The following is a 14,286-nucleotide window of genomic DNA, read 5'->3' as shown; positions in this document are numbered from 1 at the left end:
AATTAATTTTTACAATTAGCAACTGCCACATCTTTGCTTCTTCAGCATTTGCATATGTACTTCCTTTTAGTTCTCGGTACAATGGATATTGCCTCTCTTATGTATTCAGCCATTTGCTGTCATGTATTAGTGCCATCTTAAAATTTTTAAGCCAATAAAGCTTCTAACTTCTCTACTTTCCTCTAACAAAGCCCAAGATATACACTGAATTTTGGCAGGAAGGAGCAGAGGCTCTAAAGTAAGACATAGGCTCCTGCAATTTCTGCAAATTCTGCAACCTGTCTTTCTACAGCTTCTCATTAACCACACAAAACTTTCTGAAATTAAAAGGAAACTTTACCTGTGAGATCTGCCTTTTGATATTAAAAAAACTGAAAAATTCATTCTACTATTTACCACAAGCATCATCTCAAGCCTAAAAGCTTCAGGAAAGGATGCAAATAAGAAACTCGGCTTACAAAGGATGCCACAGATTTTTACCAGTTTCTTGGGTAGAAATAGACATGGATCTTCAGGCAGATCTTAGATGTGTGAATTTCTGTGCCAAATTCTCTATTACTATCTGCCTTCAAAGAAAATACTAGAACCCCTGAATACAAGTGAGAAAGATGTACAAGATACAAGAAAGATATCTGCAGGTAGATTTTAATGGATAAAAAGTATTAAGGTAGTAACCTTGCATCTGATGTCCAATTTTCTGGTTCCATGCGATACAAAAATTTCTCTTGCTGTACAGAAATAATCTTTCCCTTTCGGACAACAGTGACTAAAGGAAATCCTTTATGCAGAATCCAAGTTTTCATCAACTTTTTTACATCTAGTGTTCCATTGGTAATCTGTAAAAAACAATCATAACATAACAAGAAAATGGCAAATGGAGAATATTTTTAAACCTTCCTCCTTAACTTACAAAGTAAGTAGCAGCGTGATTCTGCATCTGTAAACAATCACTTTGACACTGAACTTGTAAATTTCATAAGCAACAATAGGGGAGCAAGTGGATTTTATTTTTTTAAGTTGGGAGAGTCCTAGCCAAGCAGTGGAAAGATGAATTGGAAACATTAGGTAGGTTGAACTGTTATGTCATGAAAATGGAGAAAAGAATGTTACAGAAAAGAAAGTTATGGTAAGCTCCCATGCTCCCCCCTACCCTTTCTCTTTCCTTATCAGTATTCTGATATTATGTGGGTGTTTCAGGTTAAAGATCTTATTTTAATTCTGAAATGAGTATTAGAAATTGAATTAAAGAGACGGTGTTTGTACAACAAAAACAACGTATCCTCTATATTAAGCACTCTTTTTTTTTTTCCTTTTCTTTTTTTTTTTTCCCCCCTCCTCCCACGTACCAGCCTTCGCATAGCTTAACCTCCAATCTCTTTTAATCTTTCAGGAACTGTTTGTACTACAACATCCCCATTGAGGGACAAGTACTTTATAATGTCTACATATCACTGCCTCTTTATTAGCAGAGATGATCATCCAACCTGAAGAAGACAACACGTCCCCTAACTTATGAAAATATGTTTTAGGTTAAGCCATCAGGAACATAAGGAAATTAATATGTCATTATTCAAGTTACATTTAACTTTTACCAACCTATACTCTGTCTTTCTCTAGTTTACCTCATCAGCAACTTACTACCCACTGTTCTTTGTTCGAGCCAACAATAACATGTACAGTTTACCCCCATGGGAAAATACTATATTATTTATGTAGAGGACAGCCATAAACTTTAAACAGGGATTTCAATTCCAGGGAAGCAATTCTATACCAAAAGTTTAAAAATCTATAGAATTTGAAGTCTACATGTTCTTTTACTTTTTACATACTCCCAAAATGCATTCTTGGCTAAATCCTCTTCCTCTGTCTTGTTATCATGAGCTATCATTGTCACTACAGTGTTACATTATGCATTCCCTTCATAAATTGCCCAAGATGTGCTGAATGCATGCTCTCACTTTCTTTTTCCACTATCTTTTCCTTTCCTTCCTGTTACACTTTGAAACCACCAAGAAATCTGTAAGGTCAATGCCAGCCAGCCAAAAAAAACACAAACCAAAAAACCACAAACCCAAGATGAAAGGAATGTTAAGAGATCAGGAAACTAATTAAGTCTAATATTTGCACCTTGCCAACTTGCCTGTTTTGCATCTCAGTCTTTCTGTGCTAACATTGTGAGCCACCTAAAGACTAGCAGAAAGATTTGTGACTAATCTGTACAGACATGAGTAAATTTGAAGTTTGCTCCACTGAAATAATTCTATTCCAAAATAGAACCCTTCCCAATCACCTGAAATTAAACCAATTTATTAGAAATTATAGGTTCATAGTTTCATCATAGCAAAAATTTTATTGACATTAATTGATTTTATTGACATATCTTCTTTGAACAGCAGCTCCTTACTCCAATGAAAGTAACACATGAAGATGACTTCATCCTTCTTCCCTCTAGGCAAGCTATACAAAAAGTTTGCTTCTTATGTTACAGATTTTTCATTTAATTCACATGCAGTTTTCTCATCTTCACTCCAACTATGATTGTCGATTTCCACAGAGAAGGTTAAGACTTAAGAAATTATTGTGCATTTTGCTGTGTGGACAGCAAAAAATTATGGTCAAAGAAAAGGCCACTTTTGTGGTTGGAATTTTCAAACACATTCAGCCTAGGTATAATTAATGGGGGCAAAAGGAAAAAGAGCCAGTCAATTTGCTGAATATCATAGATTTGTTTTTACTATTAACATAAATATGGGAAACAACCGAAAAGAATACCAAAGATCTCAATACGTGATAATACTAATGATTTAATTGTCATAAGGGAGACTCAGTGAAACAGTTCACATCTAAAATGGAGAAAAATCAAGAAGTCCAGAGATATGGCCTCTTGTATTATGAAGATAAAACTTTGAAAGAAAATTTTAGCAGATCTGGGCACTGGCTAGATTTCAAGGGCACTAATAATGGTATCAGTCAACTCAAAGATCAGATAGATACACAATATTTTGTGTGAGCTACTCAAATTCATCTAGTTCATATAGTTTTAATTATTCAGACACCTATTGGGGGAAAATATTATTGAGCAAAGACTTTCCATCAAGTTTGTAGAATGGATGAACTTTTGATACCAAGGGCAGAGAAACTAATCAGAGATGCAGCCCGTTTAGATTTGACTGTTAACTAACAGAGTCTAGCTGAGAATCTGAAGGTGAAAGACCATCAGAAAGCAAGAGAAACTAAGAACTCAAGATACCAAAAGAAAAAAATTAACACAGAAAGAATACCAAAACAAAGGAAAATGGACACAGGGACAGTACATTTCAGTAAATTTAGAGAGGCAATAGGTGAAAATCAGTGGAAAGAAAGTTTGGTACCTTCTCAGGGAAGCAAAATAATAAAAGCCCAAATGTAAACTAACTCATTGCAATACCAGACCAGTCCAGCTAAACCATGGTCATTTCCAAAGACTTTTGGAAAAAGGGAATATGAAAGTGTACGAAAGTGCAGGCTATGTGAAAACACAAAATTAACAGCATTAATGCTTACATGCAAAAAAACCACAAAACAAACCAAAGACTCAGGCACAAAATGAGGTGCAGCGAGAAATGGACACAAAGGAAAAGGCAAACATTGTAAGCAGCATCAGAAAACATCTAAAGAACCAGTTGGTGGGTTCCTCCACACCGAAGGGCAACTTCTGGCAGATAATGCTGTTAAATACCTGGTGTCAGCAGGAATTTGGTAACTATTAAATTAGCACCAAATACAAAGGCTTGTTTCTCATTAAAATAGGAAATACACACTGAGTTCTGACATTAGATGTTACTAGGTTGGTTGGATGTGATTCACTTAACAATACTAATACAGGTGGGTGAAGTAATCCCAGAGTTGCTAACAATTACTTCTGACTTAAAAGATGATGACTGAGGTTCCAAAGACTGGAGAAAGAGGGCTGCCGAGTTTGCAGAAAAGCTGAACTTGCCCCATGGACAAACAGTAGGGTTATAATAAAGAAAAAAAAAGTTTTTTTCTGAGCCAAGGAGACAGACTAAGCAAGTAAGCTACATTTTTGAGAACGACTCTTTTCCCATGCTCTAGTAACAGTTAAACCTTGCATCTAGTAACAGTCAAGCCCTCACACTAATTAAATGTGAGGCATCTGTGTGGTGTCCCTAGCCACCCTATGTGGATACTACCATCTCCTTGTGGTATATTCTCTACGTGTGCATGACTGAAGATGGTTGGTCAGGAGGCTCCATTTTGCAGAGGTTGAGGAGAGGAAAGTCTGTTTTGCGCTGTAAAAATCACCATACAAACCAGAAGAGTTCTCTGTCATAAGAGAGTCACAGTCTGATATCAGTAATAATCCATCACTAGCTGGTAATTAGTGACTGTAAGACTAAACACACAAATTTACAGCCACCTGTGACAGCTGACAGTAAGTAACAGCAGCTCCAGTTCTGTAGAAATTCAAACATCATATGGCAGATGCCAAGAACCAAAACTAAACATTAAGTTAGTATCCTGCCTAGCACTCAGCTTCTGTGAGGGAACCTCACATGTATTTCAGAGACTTTAATACATACTATGCAGTACACACACTCACAGGGAAATCTGTTTCCTTCCCTTATACAACTACCTTGACACTCCCTGGGGATACTCAGCAGCTCTTTCTTGTTGGGATCGCTCTCTCTTGCATTCTCACTCTTGCACACACTCTCCCCCTCTCTCCCCCCTCATGTGCTCTCTCCCTTGCACTCTCACACCCCCACCCCTTCCTTGCTCTCTCTCCCTCTTTCACCCTGTCTCCCTCCCACCATCTCTCCCCACTCCTTCACATGCGCCCTCTCACCCCAGCCCTCCCCAGCTCCCAGAGGTTTGCCATCTCTCGCCCTTGCTCTCTCCTGCCCATGCCCCTGCTTTCTTGCACCCTCGCTCTCTCCCCTCACACCCACTTTAATCAGACACAGCCTTATGCCTGCCTTATCATTTGAGAGCTGATGAACTAAATTGTCCCTTACAATCTGTTCTCCTACAGTTCCAGCACCACTTGTTGAAACCGAAGCTATCACTGAAAGAAAGTTACACTAGTAGAGAGTATTCCAAGACCTCTACAGTAGTTGGATTCAGCTATTCCTTGAAAGTATTGTCCTGCATTTAAGATGACTATTTTTATTCTGGTCTTAACACACTAACAATGCAACTCTAGAGAGGATATGTACATACTGGCGTGTCCATACATGTGGATATGCATGGTAGTGCATACCCACTTCGAGCACTTTTTTGGGATGATACTCAATGGAGTCCTAGAAGCTACAGGAATCTCCATATCTCTATGACAGAACTTTGGACTACGTTGAGCAAGAACTTCAGAGTATTTACCTGCAATATATTATCTCATTTCTTTCATAAACAAGGAAATAAGTCCAAATTTACAACACACTTAGAGAAGTGAAAAAATGAAAAGCATATTAAAGATGGATACCTCATTCATGCTGTCCCACAAGTCATCACTCTGGGCAGATCCATAGCTGTGATTATGCAAGTATACCTCAATGCCAGCTTGGAAAACATCCTTAGTGAGATAGTGCTTCAGCATCAGAAGAAGTGAGGCGCCCTTTAAGGATTAAAAAAAGAAAAAGAATTGATAAATTGAAGTTAAAAAGCTTGTTAAAGCATATACATACTATAGCTCTTTCACAGTACAAGAATAACTCAGAAGCTGGCAGATTTTATCCCAAATGATATCATTTGAGTAATTACCTTAACACTCAGTTGCCTTGGAAAAATATTTTTTAATATTTCATGAACTCCAAATACAGTTACAAAAAAGGCTTGAAATTTTTCCCAGTTGCTTTGGAAAAAAATATTTTTTTAATATTTCAAAGGCTCAAAATACGGTTACAAAACAGGCTAATAGAGATTGACATTTTTTCCAATTAACGTAATCTCAAAAATATTGCCTTCTTACTGATAAGTCCCTGCTGGCTGCCATATTTTATTAGCAATACTATTCTGTATGGTACAGAACTGCACTTGTGAGGCAGTGTTTAACAGTCGTGATTTGCAGCTATATCAAAAAACTAAAATTACAGGAAAAAGATGAGATACACTTAGTAGGCTGGAATTGACTGTAGAAGGACAAGTGCATTTTGACAGTGTTTAAATACAGCCATGTTTTGTTAAAAAAAAAGTAACTGGGTAGTTCTAGTATCAAAGTGGCCATGAATGTGTAGACAGGTGTTGCATTTTGATTTCTTTAATCACAGTTGAAAGCCATTTTCTTTCCACAGAAATGCTTCTATGTCACAGTCACTAATAAATAAATTGCCTGAGGACTTGCATACTGTACAACTGAATGCAGATGAGTAGCCATAGATCATGAAAAGTTTGGTACTATTTCTGAGAAAGGATCAAGAAAAAATTAAAAGGAAGATTTTAATAAGAGCATGTATGGTTCTTACACATTCCAAATTCAAGCTTTGGAATTTAAGTAACATCTTGCCTGAAACTGAAGGCTGCCTGGTTAATCTAATTATTCATGAAACCGCAGGAATACCCCTTATTATAGTTTTTAATAATATGGTCATAATTTCCTCTCTTACATCATCCAAAATTAACCTATAGCTCTACTACTTTGTTTTTCTTACTGTCATATCCTTCCAAACACTCTGTTGTTGCAGGTGGATTGTTGTCCCACCCTTGAGTGTTAGGTTTACTGATAGTCTGCAAAACAACCGGGCTAAAAATAATTTTGTACAATAATTCCTATTCCAGACAGTAAAATGTAGAGGCCACCTACTAATCTGTGTCAGTTGGTAGTATAGTAAAACAAAGTTGTACAATTCAATAACAGACCCGCCTTAGCTGATTAGGGACCATGTTGCAAGTGTCTTCCCACGCAAACTGCCAAGAGCATTAGCTAAGATATAGGACCAAGAGTAGTGGAATACAAAGACTGCATGCATGAATGAAGAGCTATGCAATGAGAGCCTCTGAAACATAGAAAGCAGCCATGAAAAATCTGTTTCTGAAGCCAAAACTTCTTTTGGTTAGCTCCTAAACTCAAAGGTGTAGGTTGCTACATTTCTATTCAGAAGGTGCACATACTTATTAGTAGCAATAAAGTAATAAAGTAATTCTCCAAATATAACGCTTTACTAACTGACTGAAACTTCAGCCCAATCACTTACGGAATATTTCCATTAAAATTATATAGAGTTTTGATCAGGCAAAGAGTGACAGAATTGTTATCTCTGAAGTTAGTTGGCTACAGAGATGATCGTGCATGATGCATAGCTTCCAGGAGCTCACCAAAAAGGGAATTACTTGAGACAGCAACTGTGAAGCATGAAACAACAGCCATGGCTTCTGATATACAGGTTAGGGAGAGAAACCAAATCCATTTCACAACCAAGGGATGCTGAAAATCACACATCTCTGTTCTTGTAGTTCAGAAAACAGAGACCAAAATAAACAGAAGCACATCACCATTGTAGGTCCATTTGGCATCTCAGACTATTCAAGGATGCCAGACAACATGTGTTGACCAGTTGAGAGTTGCAAAAAGAAATCAGAGGAGACAAACCAAGACAGCTGTGGGAACTGCATTCCACTGAGCAGAGGAAGATGTAGTATTTGACTATTTTCTAGTAAGCGTTAGCTGTCCCCATGGTTTCTTATTAGATGGAAGTACAAACACACACAGATAGTGGGGTGGGAAAAATGATAGCTAATCCAAAAGATATAAAAGGCTTTCCTCCAATACTACTGAAATCATGGGACACAGTATCTAAAATCTGAGACAACGTGAGTAAAAGTCTGGCAAATACAGGTATTTGCTCTCTCATGCATTGTCAAGTCAGGCACTGTGAAGCTTTAAAAAGAAAAACCTCACACAACCCTCACTAGACATGAGAAATAATCAAGTTGCAGACAACCAGGATATGCAGTGAAATAATTTTACATTCCAGATGCAAAGCCTCCAGCTCAGGAATTCTCTAAAATACTGTATTTTAAAAACAGAGAGAGTATAAAAAGGAGCAATTGCTTCAATAAGTGCCTTGTTGTTACTCTTTTCTTAAGCACTTGTTACAGTCTACTATCAGAGAAAGAATACATGTCTAACTGGATATTTTGTTTCACCTACTGGGTCCCCTCTTACATCTTCATGAGTATTTTACTTTGTGCTGAAGCATGCATCTAGCAGAAGGATGTTAAGTAAGGACACAAATACACATACATAATCTTTTCCTAATTAAAAGCTATGTAGACGCTCAGAAACACTACTGAGAGATCCTGCATTGTTTGTGCTAGGTGTAAATTACACACAAACAATTGTCAGTACATGCCTACTTACTCATGATTCCACTCTTATTTTCAATAGCTAATATATCACTTTCCAAATATTTCCAAATATTTTTAAAGTTACCTTGATATAAGAAAGTGCATCAAACATTTCTTCAATTTGTTCTGAAGACTGAACAGCAGAAGAGACTGGGTGTGAAGAATTCAAGGAATCCTTCATCATAGCCTTGAAAATTAAATTAAGGAAATCTTCATCCTAAAAGAGAAGCATTTATAAGTGTCTGAGAAGCTAGAACATACATGGTAAGCAGAACAGTGAAAGTTCTGACTAATTGGTCTAACATACCTTTGCTCGCCTTCCTGCCAATGGAGGAAGCAAAAGAATTATCAGTGTAGCATTTGTAAAATCTACTCTTTCCCTGCCACATTTTAGCATTGGAATCCCACTCTTGAGTTTACATTATTACCCAGACTCTTAAGCTCCTGTCTCAGGTAAATGCATCATTGGCATTAAAGAAAATAAATGTACCTACTAAGAAAGTATGTGCCCAATTTCAGATGTTTTTAGTTCATTTACAGGAGACAGGGAATACAAAAGCATGACTTCTTTAGTATGCTTTAATATTAAATATTAAAGCATGAAATCTAGGGTAATTACCTACATTACATACAGTGACGTTTGTGTGAATGTAAACATCACCTTATCTAGTGATCCTAGTACCAAAGTCTCTTCCTTCTTTTCTTCTAGAATGAAGATATTTGAATTTACTACATTGTTACCAGAACAAGACAACCCCAAACACTGAAAAGAAGCTGATTGTACTGGTATTTGTCCATTTAATTTTATCAAGACTTGAGCAAACAATTTGCTATACAGTTTCCTCTATACAGTAGAGGGTTTCAAAAAGAATAAAAAGGTAAGACTTGTGTACGACACAATAAAGAGACCCTTTAAAGTTTAAAATTTTAAAGCTATTCTTCTTGAATGCAGAAGTTTGGAGTGATTTTTTTTTATTATTTTTACCAAAACACATTTTGGCACCACCAAGTGGTGAAATTAGATGTTGGTGAAGGCACCTTGTCAGGCACCTTTCAGAATGAAGTATACAAGTGTGAGATGTGTCCTTGTTAAAACATTAGATTAGTTTTGCGTCCTCCCCTCACCACATATGCACCTAACAAGCAGAATGGCTACTGTCCTGGTTTTGGCAGGGATAGAGTTAATTTTCTTCCTAGTAGCTGGTACAGTGCTGTGTATCAATGAGAACAAAGTTGATAACGCACCGATGTTTTAGTTGTTGCTAGGTAATGCTTACGCTAGCCAAGGACTTTTCAGTTTCCCATGCTCTACCGACTGAGAAGGCTGGAGGTGCACAAGAAGCTTGGAGGGGGCACAGCCAAACTGGCCAAAGAAACATTCCATACCATGTGACGTCATGCTCAGTACATAAACTGGGGAAAGCTGGCTGGGAGGGGCGCTGCTCAGGGACTGGCTGGGCATTGGTCGGCGGGTGGTGAGCAATTGTACTGTGCATCACTTGCTTTGTGTAGTATTATTATTATTATTAATTGCTATTGTTATTGCTATTATTATTTTATTTCAATTTAAACTGTTTTTTTCTCAACCCATGAGTTTTTCCTCACTTCTACTCTTCCAATTCTCTCCCCCATCCCACCGGGGGTGGGGGGTGGGGAGGAGTAAGTGAGCAGCTGCGTGGTACTCAGTTGCCGACTGAGGTTAAACCACAACACTATACAAACATACTTTCAGTGGCCTTCAAACTCAGCAACCAAGCTAGGCCAAATGAAAAACTTTTTAAACACCCAGCTCTAAGAAAGAATCCTACTGAACCAAATTAGCAACCTAAGTTTCTTAATGCAGTAACAAGGGTGAATTAAGAACTCAAAACTCACACTTAGAATGCTGAGAAGAACACAATCCAGCAAGCAGGAAATTGTAAGTACGCATCAGGTTTTTAATCCCGTGACTAATGCAGATCACATAAATACTCCTGGAAGCTGGTTCCAGAGCCCAGGTATCTCCTCTCCTAGGAGATACCTTTACCCAGGATGCAAAATTAGTCTCTCCACTGCCCCCTCCGTTTAGTTCCACTAATCTTTGTTTCTCTGCCTGCATTCAGTGACAGGGATGATTTACAGCAGTAGCTGGTACCCCCCTCCTTGGAGAGGAAAGATCAGGTTTGAATCCTTCATGTTTTCCAGAGTCTGAGAAGCTAGGTCACTTAGTACCTGAGTGAGCTTTTAAACTCCTTCAGCCATATGGGTAAACAGAAGTGCCTGTGGGAGCAGTGCTTTGTACTGTTAGTGTAACTCAACGCTATCAGAATCCATTGGGTGGGACCACATGACACTTTTATACCAGGTCCCCTGATTTGTGAATCCCAAACTGATTCAGACACAAGCAAGTACTACAATGATGGAAAGACAGGAGTTACTCCAGGCATATTTAGTAACCTAAAGCTCTGGTGGCTCTGGTGCTTCCTAAATCTATTAGGAAAAGTAGAGACCAACAAACTTGGTCAACAACATGCCTGGACTTTCTGTATAAAGATTTTAAGTTATAATTTGATATATAGACATCCACACCTTTTAACACCTGCTATTTTGCACAGAATGCTTTAACCTACACAAAACAGAAAGACTGCATGTAGACTACTACCAAAATAAAAAAAATTAAAAAACCCACAAAAACAACATATCCTCCCCAAAGCCCCCCCCAAAACCACTTCCAATATAATGCAAGTGCCAAAGCAGAGGAGACCCACTAGCTAGTACAATCTCAATGGTGCCCAAAGTGAATTTCAATATAAGTTTATAAGTATCAGTACTTTAAGGTCAGCATTAAAAAATAGATCTTAGCGAAGGCACAGTAAGTATAGTTACAGAAAGTACTTACTGAATGTAATTCTGGAAAAATCTCCTCCATGGCAAAGTACTCCATGAAAGTGGCAAATCCCTCATTCAGCCAGAGATCGTTCCACCATTCCATAGTTACTAGATCGCCAAACCACTATGAAAGACCAAGAATGTCATTCCTTTTCAGAAATAAAATCAAATGAGTACAGTAACACTCCATCCATCCTCAGCTTTATCTCGTAGCAAAATCAAGCTAAGTCAAAACCACAGTAATGCTTTTGCATGAACAACTCCCTAAGTACATCATAACAGAGTTACACTCCGCCTGTTGTACTGGAGAAAATACACCTGCAGGTAGTCTGAACAGATACAATGCACAACCCAGTCACAGTGAGGGCAGGGGTGAATTTAAGGACAGAATTGCATTTAAAAAAAAAAAAAAAAGGACCCACTTCATTTAAACAATGATCTCCCCAGTCTAGTACCTGATGGGCAAGCTCATGTGCTATCACTGCAGTTATTAACTTTTTATCCCTTGCTGAAGAAGTATTACTGTCAAACAAGAGTGTTGTTTCTCGGAAGGTGATCAAGCCCCAGTTTTCCATTGCACCAGACTGAAAATCAGGAATTGCTACCAGATCTGGAAAAGATTTGAAAGAAGCTTTTGAAAACTACTAGTTAAAGCAATTCTGTATTTCAAGTCTACCTATTCTATCACATAAACCCTAAAAACCTCACTTTAAATCCTGTGGTGTGGACATGTGACATGGACATGCTTGAGCACACCTCAAGCACAGAAGCCCCATAGATTTATAGCCATGTTTCTCTAATTATACTCTTACACAAACTACTTAAAGCACTACACAGACACTGCCTATAGATCTTGCATGCACACGAGTAATGAAGAAATGGGGCTGCCTCTACTGGAAGTAATGTCTTAGAAGACTGCATTTCATTATCTTTCCAGTCAAACTAATACATGCAGAGAAGTCAGACTGCAGATTTTGCACTGGTGAACGTTGTTCACAGACTGAGAATTCTGTATGTCCCTACCAAGGCACATCATGTTAAATTTACACCAAATTATTTCTTTGATGTTATGTACAAGTATAAACAATCCGGTGTCAAAAGCTCACAAAAATTTTCCAGCTTGAGAATTACTTAATACTCATACTCAGTCAAACATTTAATGAATTTTTTAAATAATTTTGGGGAAACCTTATTTCATAGATGTTTTACACTTTTTTTTTTTTTTAAGCACACCTTTTCAGAACAAAAGTTCCCCTGTATTTCTCAGAATTGATTAGGGCTTCTTCTTCTGTTTAAAAAAAGTTCAGAAGAACTTACCTAATTTTTCAAGAGGGTAGTTTATTAAAAAGTATTTTTGATAAAATTCCAGAAGTTTCACTGCTGTGTTTAGGGCATACCCAACTTGGTTTAGATGCTGCGGTATAGCATAGACAGATACCTAGTCCAAACAGAGAAAAGAAAAGATTTTGAAACTTACAGCTACAAAAGCTTTAGAAGTAAAAGAGGAGCTAGCAGAAGTTCCTGAAACAGATAGGACACGGTTTTGGTACACACATTAAGTTACAAACACAAGTTATGAATCTGTCAATAAAGAGTTAATTTTTTTACTAGAGCTTACTCACTAGTCAAAATACAGACAGACCATCCAACTGACCAATGTGTATGCAAGAACAACACAAGGCTGACACCTTTAAGGAAGGTGTTCAAGAAGGGTCTACATGAACAGAAATTTATCCATTTCCTTTTTTACTCCCTCATGAGTTATTAAGTGACTGTCCCTGCATATCTCAAGTTAGGCTATCAGTATGATAACACTAGTATCATCTGCAAGAAATTCTCTCAAAAAATAATAATTGGCACAAAGTTCATCCATTCCGCTATCTAAGGTAGGGCCACATTAGACATGATGTAAGAAGCATTCATAAAAATTGAGAGGTTACAGACTCCCTCTATTCATGTTGAAGTGTCTATATCAAGAAAATAACTTTGATTAGGTTACAGATTGATCTGGGTTTAGGATGCCCTTTCATATACAAACACAAAATATGTTGAGACTAATTTTCCTGTTTTATTAAAAAAAACCCCAAAACAACAAACCTCCCTCTTACTATGTTACAAATCAGTAAACAAATGACATTTCAAATAGATGGATAGGCTGATCTTTTAATTTTTGAGTTTGAACCAAGCACAATCTAGTGTTCCTGGAAGTACAAAAGTATCATTAGCTGCAAATTTTAAGCTCAAAAACAAAACATAAAAGCCTCCCAGGATCTTCTGGAGTTGAGAAAAATCTCATTGCATTATGAACAGAAAGCAACTTTACTTCAACTCTAAGCTATCTTATAACATTCATGACAATAAACTTATTCTGTGTGAACTGGTTAGCTCAAATTCTTTTAATCTCCCAGCCACAAATTGCTGGAAGCATTTTGAGAACGTATTTTGTGGAAAATGTCATTATATGCTTCCTTCTTACAGTCTCCCTTGGCCTACTACATACTGCTGGCAACACAACAACCCACTAGCTAGACTCCGGCCTTACTTGGTATGACTATTCTTACGCTTTCTCCCTTTAAGCTGGCAAGTATTCTTATACATTGCTAGATCCCTTGGGTTTGGAGCCTTCTAACGGTCTGCTGGACTTCCCTAGCTTGGCCAAATCTTGCTTGGTGGTCAGAATGAAGGAGAAGCACAGTTAAGAACCACTGGCCTTAGTTAGAATACATCACTCAGTCTTTTTCTGCTATCCTATGTGCCTCTGCCATAAAATACTTCTGAAGTACTGACAATCCATGCAAGTTAGTCTCACTATTATGAACAAAGCAAAGCACACCAGGTAGATAGCTGATTCAGGCTCTCTGCAAACATGAAACATTTAGTATACTGATCAATTTTCTGCCTGATAAAGAACTGGCTATATGGTTTTACCAGAATACGGTTCAAATACAGACCAAATAGTAGCCACAAGGAAAAAAAAAAAGAAAGTAGTGGTCTAATTTTTCAGGTTAGACCAAACCGTCTGTCCTATTCAGCTATAATTAGAAATACTTGTCCGAGTCAGGATCAAAGCCTATT

At 37.6% G+C, this 14,286-nt stretch overlaps 1 protein-coding gene across 2 annotated transcripts in view; it reads right to left on the bottom strand.

The window, feature by feature from the left end:
• The window catches only part of LNPEP (leucyl and cystinyl aminopeptidase), a 76,524-nt gene that overhangs the window by 12,508 nt on the left and 49,730 nt on the right, over nucleotides 1-14,286 (bottom strand). For both annotated transcript variants that reach the window (XM_076363396.1, XM_076363395.1), the window contains 6 exons: nucleotides 12,529-12,649; nucleotides 11,667-11,821; nucleotides 11,222-11,335; nucleotides 8,429-8,560; nucleotides 5,483-5,614; nucleotides 676-836 (listed from right to left, as the gene is read on the bottom strand). In XM_076363396.1, coding sequence (XP_076219511.1) covers nucleotides 676-836; nucleotides 5,483-5,614; nucleotides 8,429-8,560; nucleotides 11,222-11,335; nucleotides 11,667-11,821; nucleotides 12,529-12,649 — 815 coding nt within the window. The remainder of the gene's footprint in view (nucleotides 1-675; nucleotides 837-5,482; nucleotides 5,615-8,428; nucleotides 8,561-11,221; nucleotides 11,336-11,666; nucleotides 11,822-12,528; nucleotides 12,650-14,286) is intronic.

Source organism: Aptenodytes patagonicus, chromosome Z, assembly GCF_965638725.1.
Source record: "Aptenodytes patagonicus chromosome Z, bAptPat1.pri.cur, whole genome shotgun sequence".
Taxonomy (NCBI): Eukaryota; Metazoa; Chordata; class Aves; order Sphenisciformes; family Spheniscidae; genus Aptenodytes; species Aptenodytes patagonicus.
This window is presented reverse-complemented; position numbering and strand designations above follow the sequence as displayed.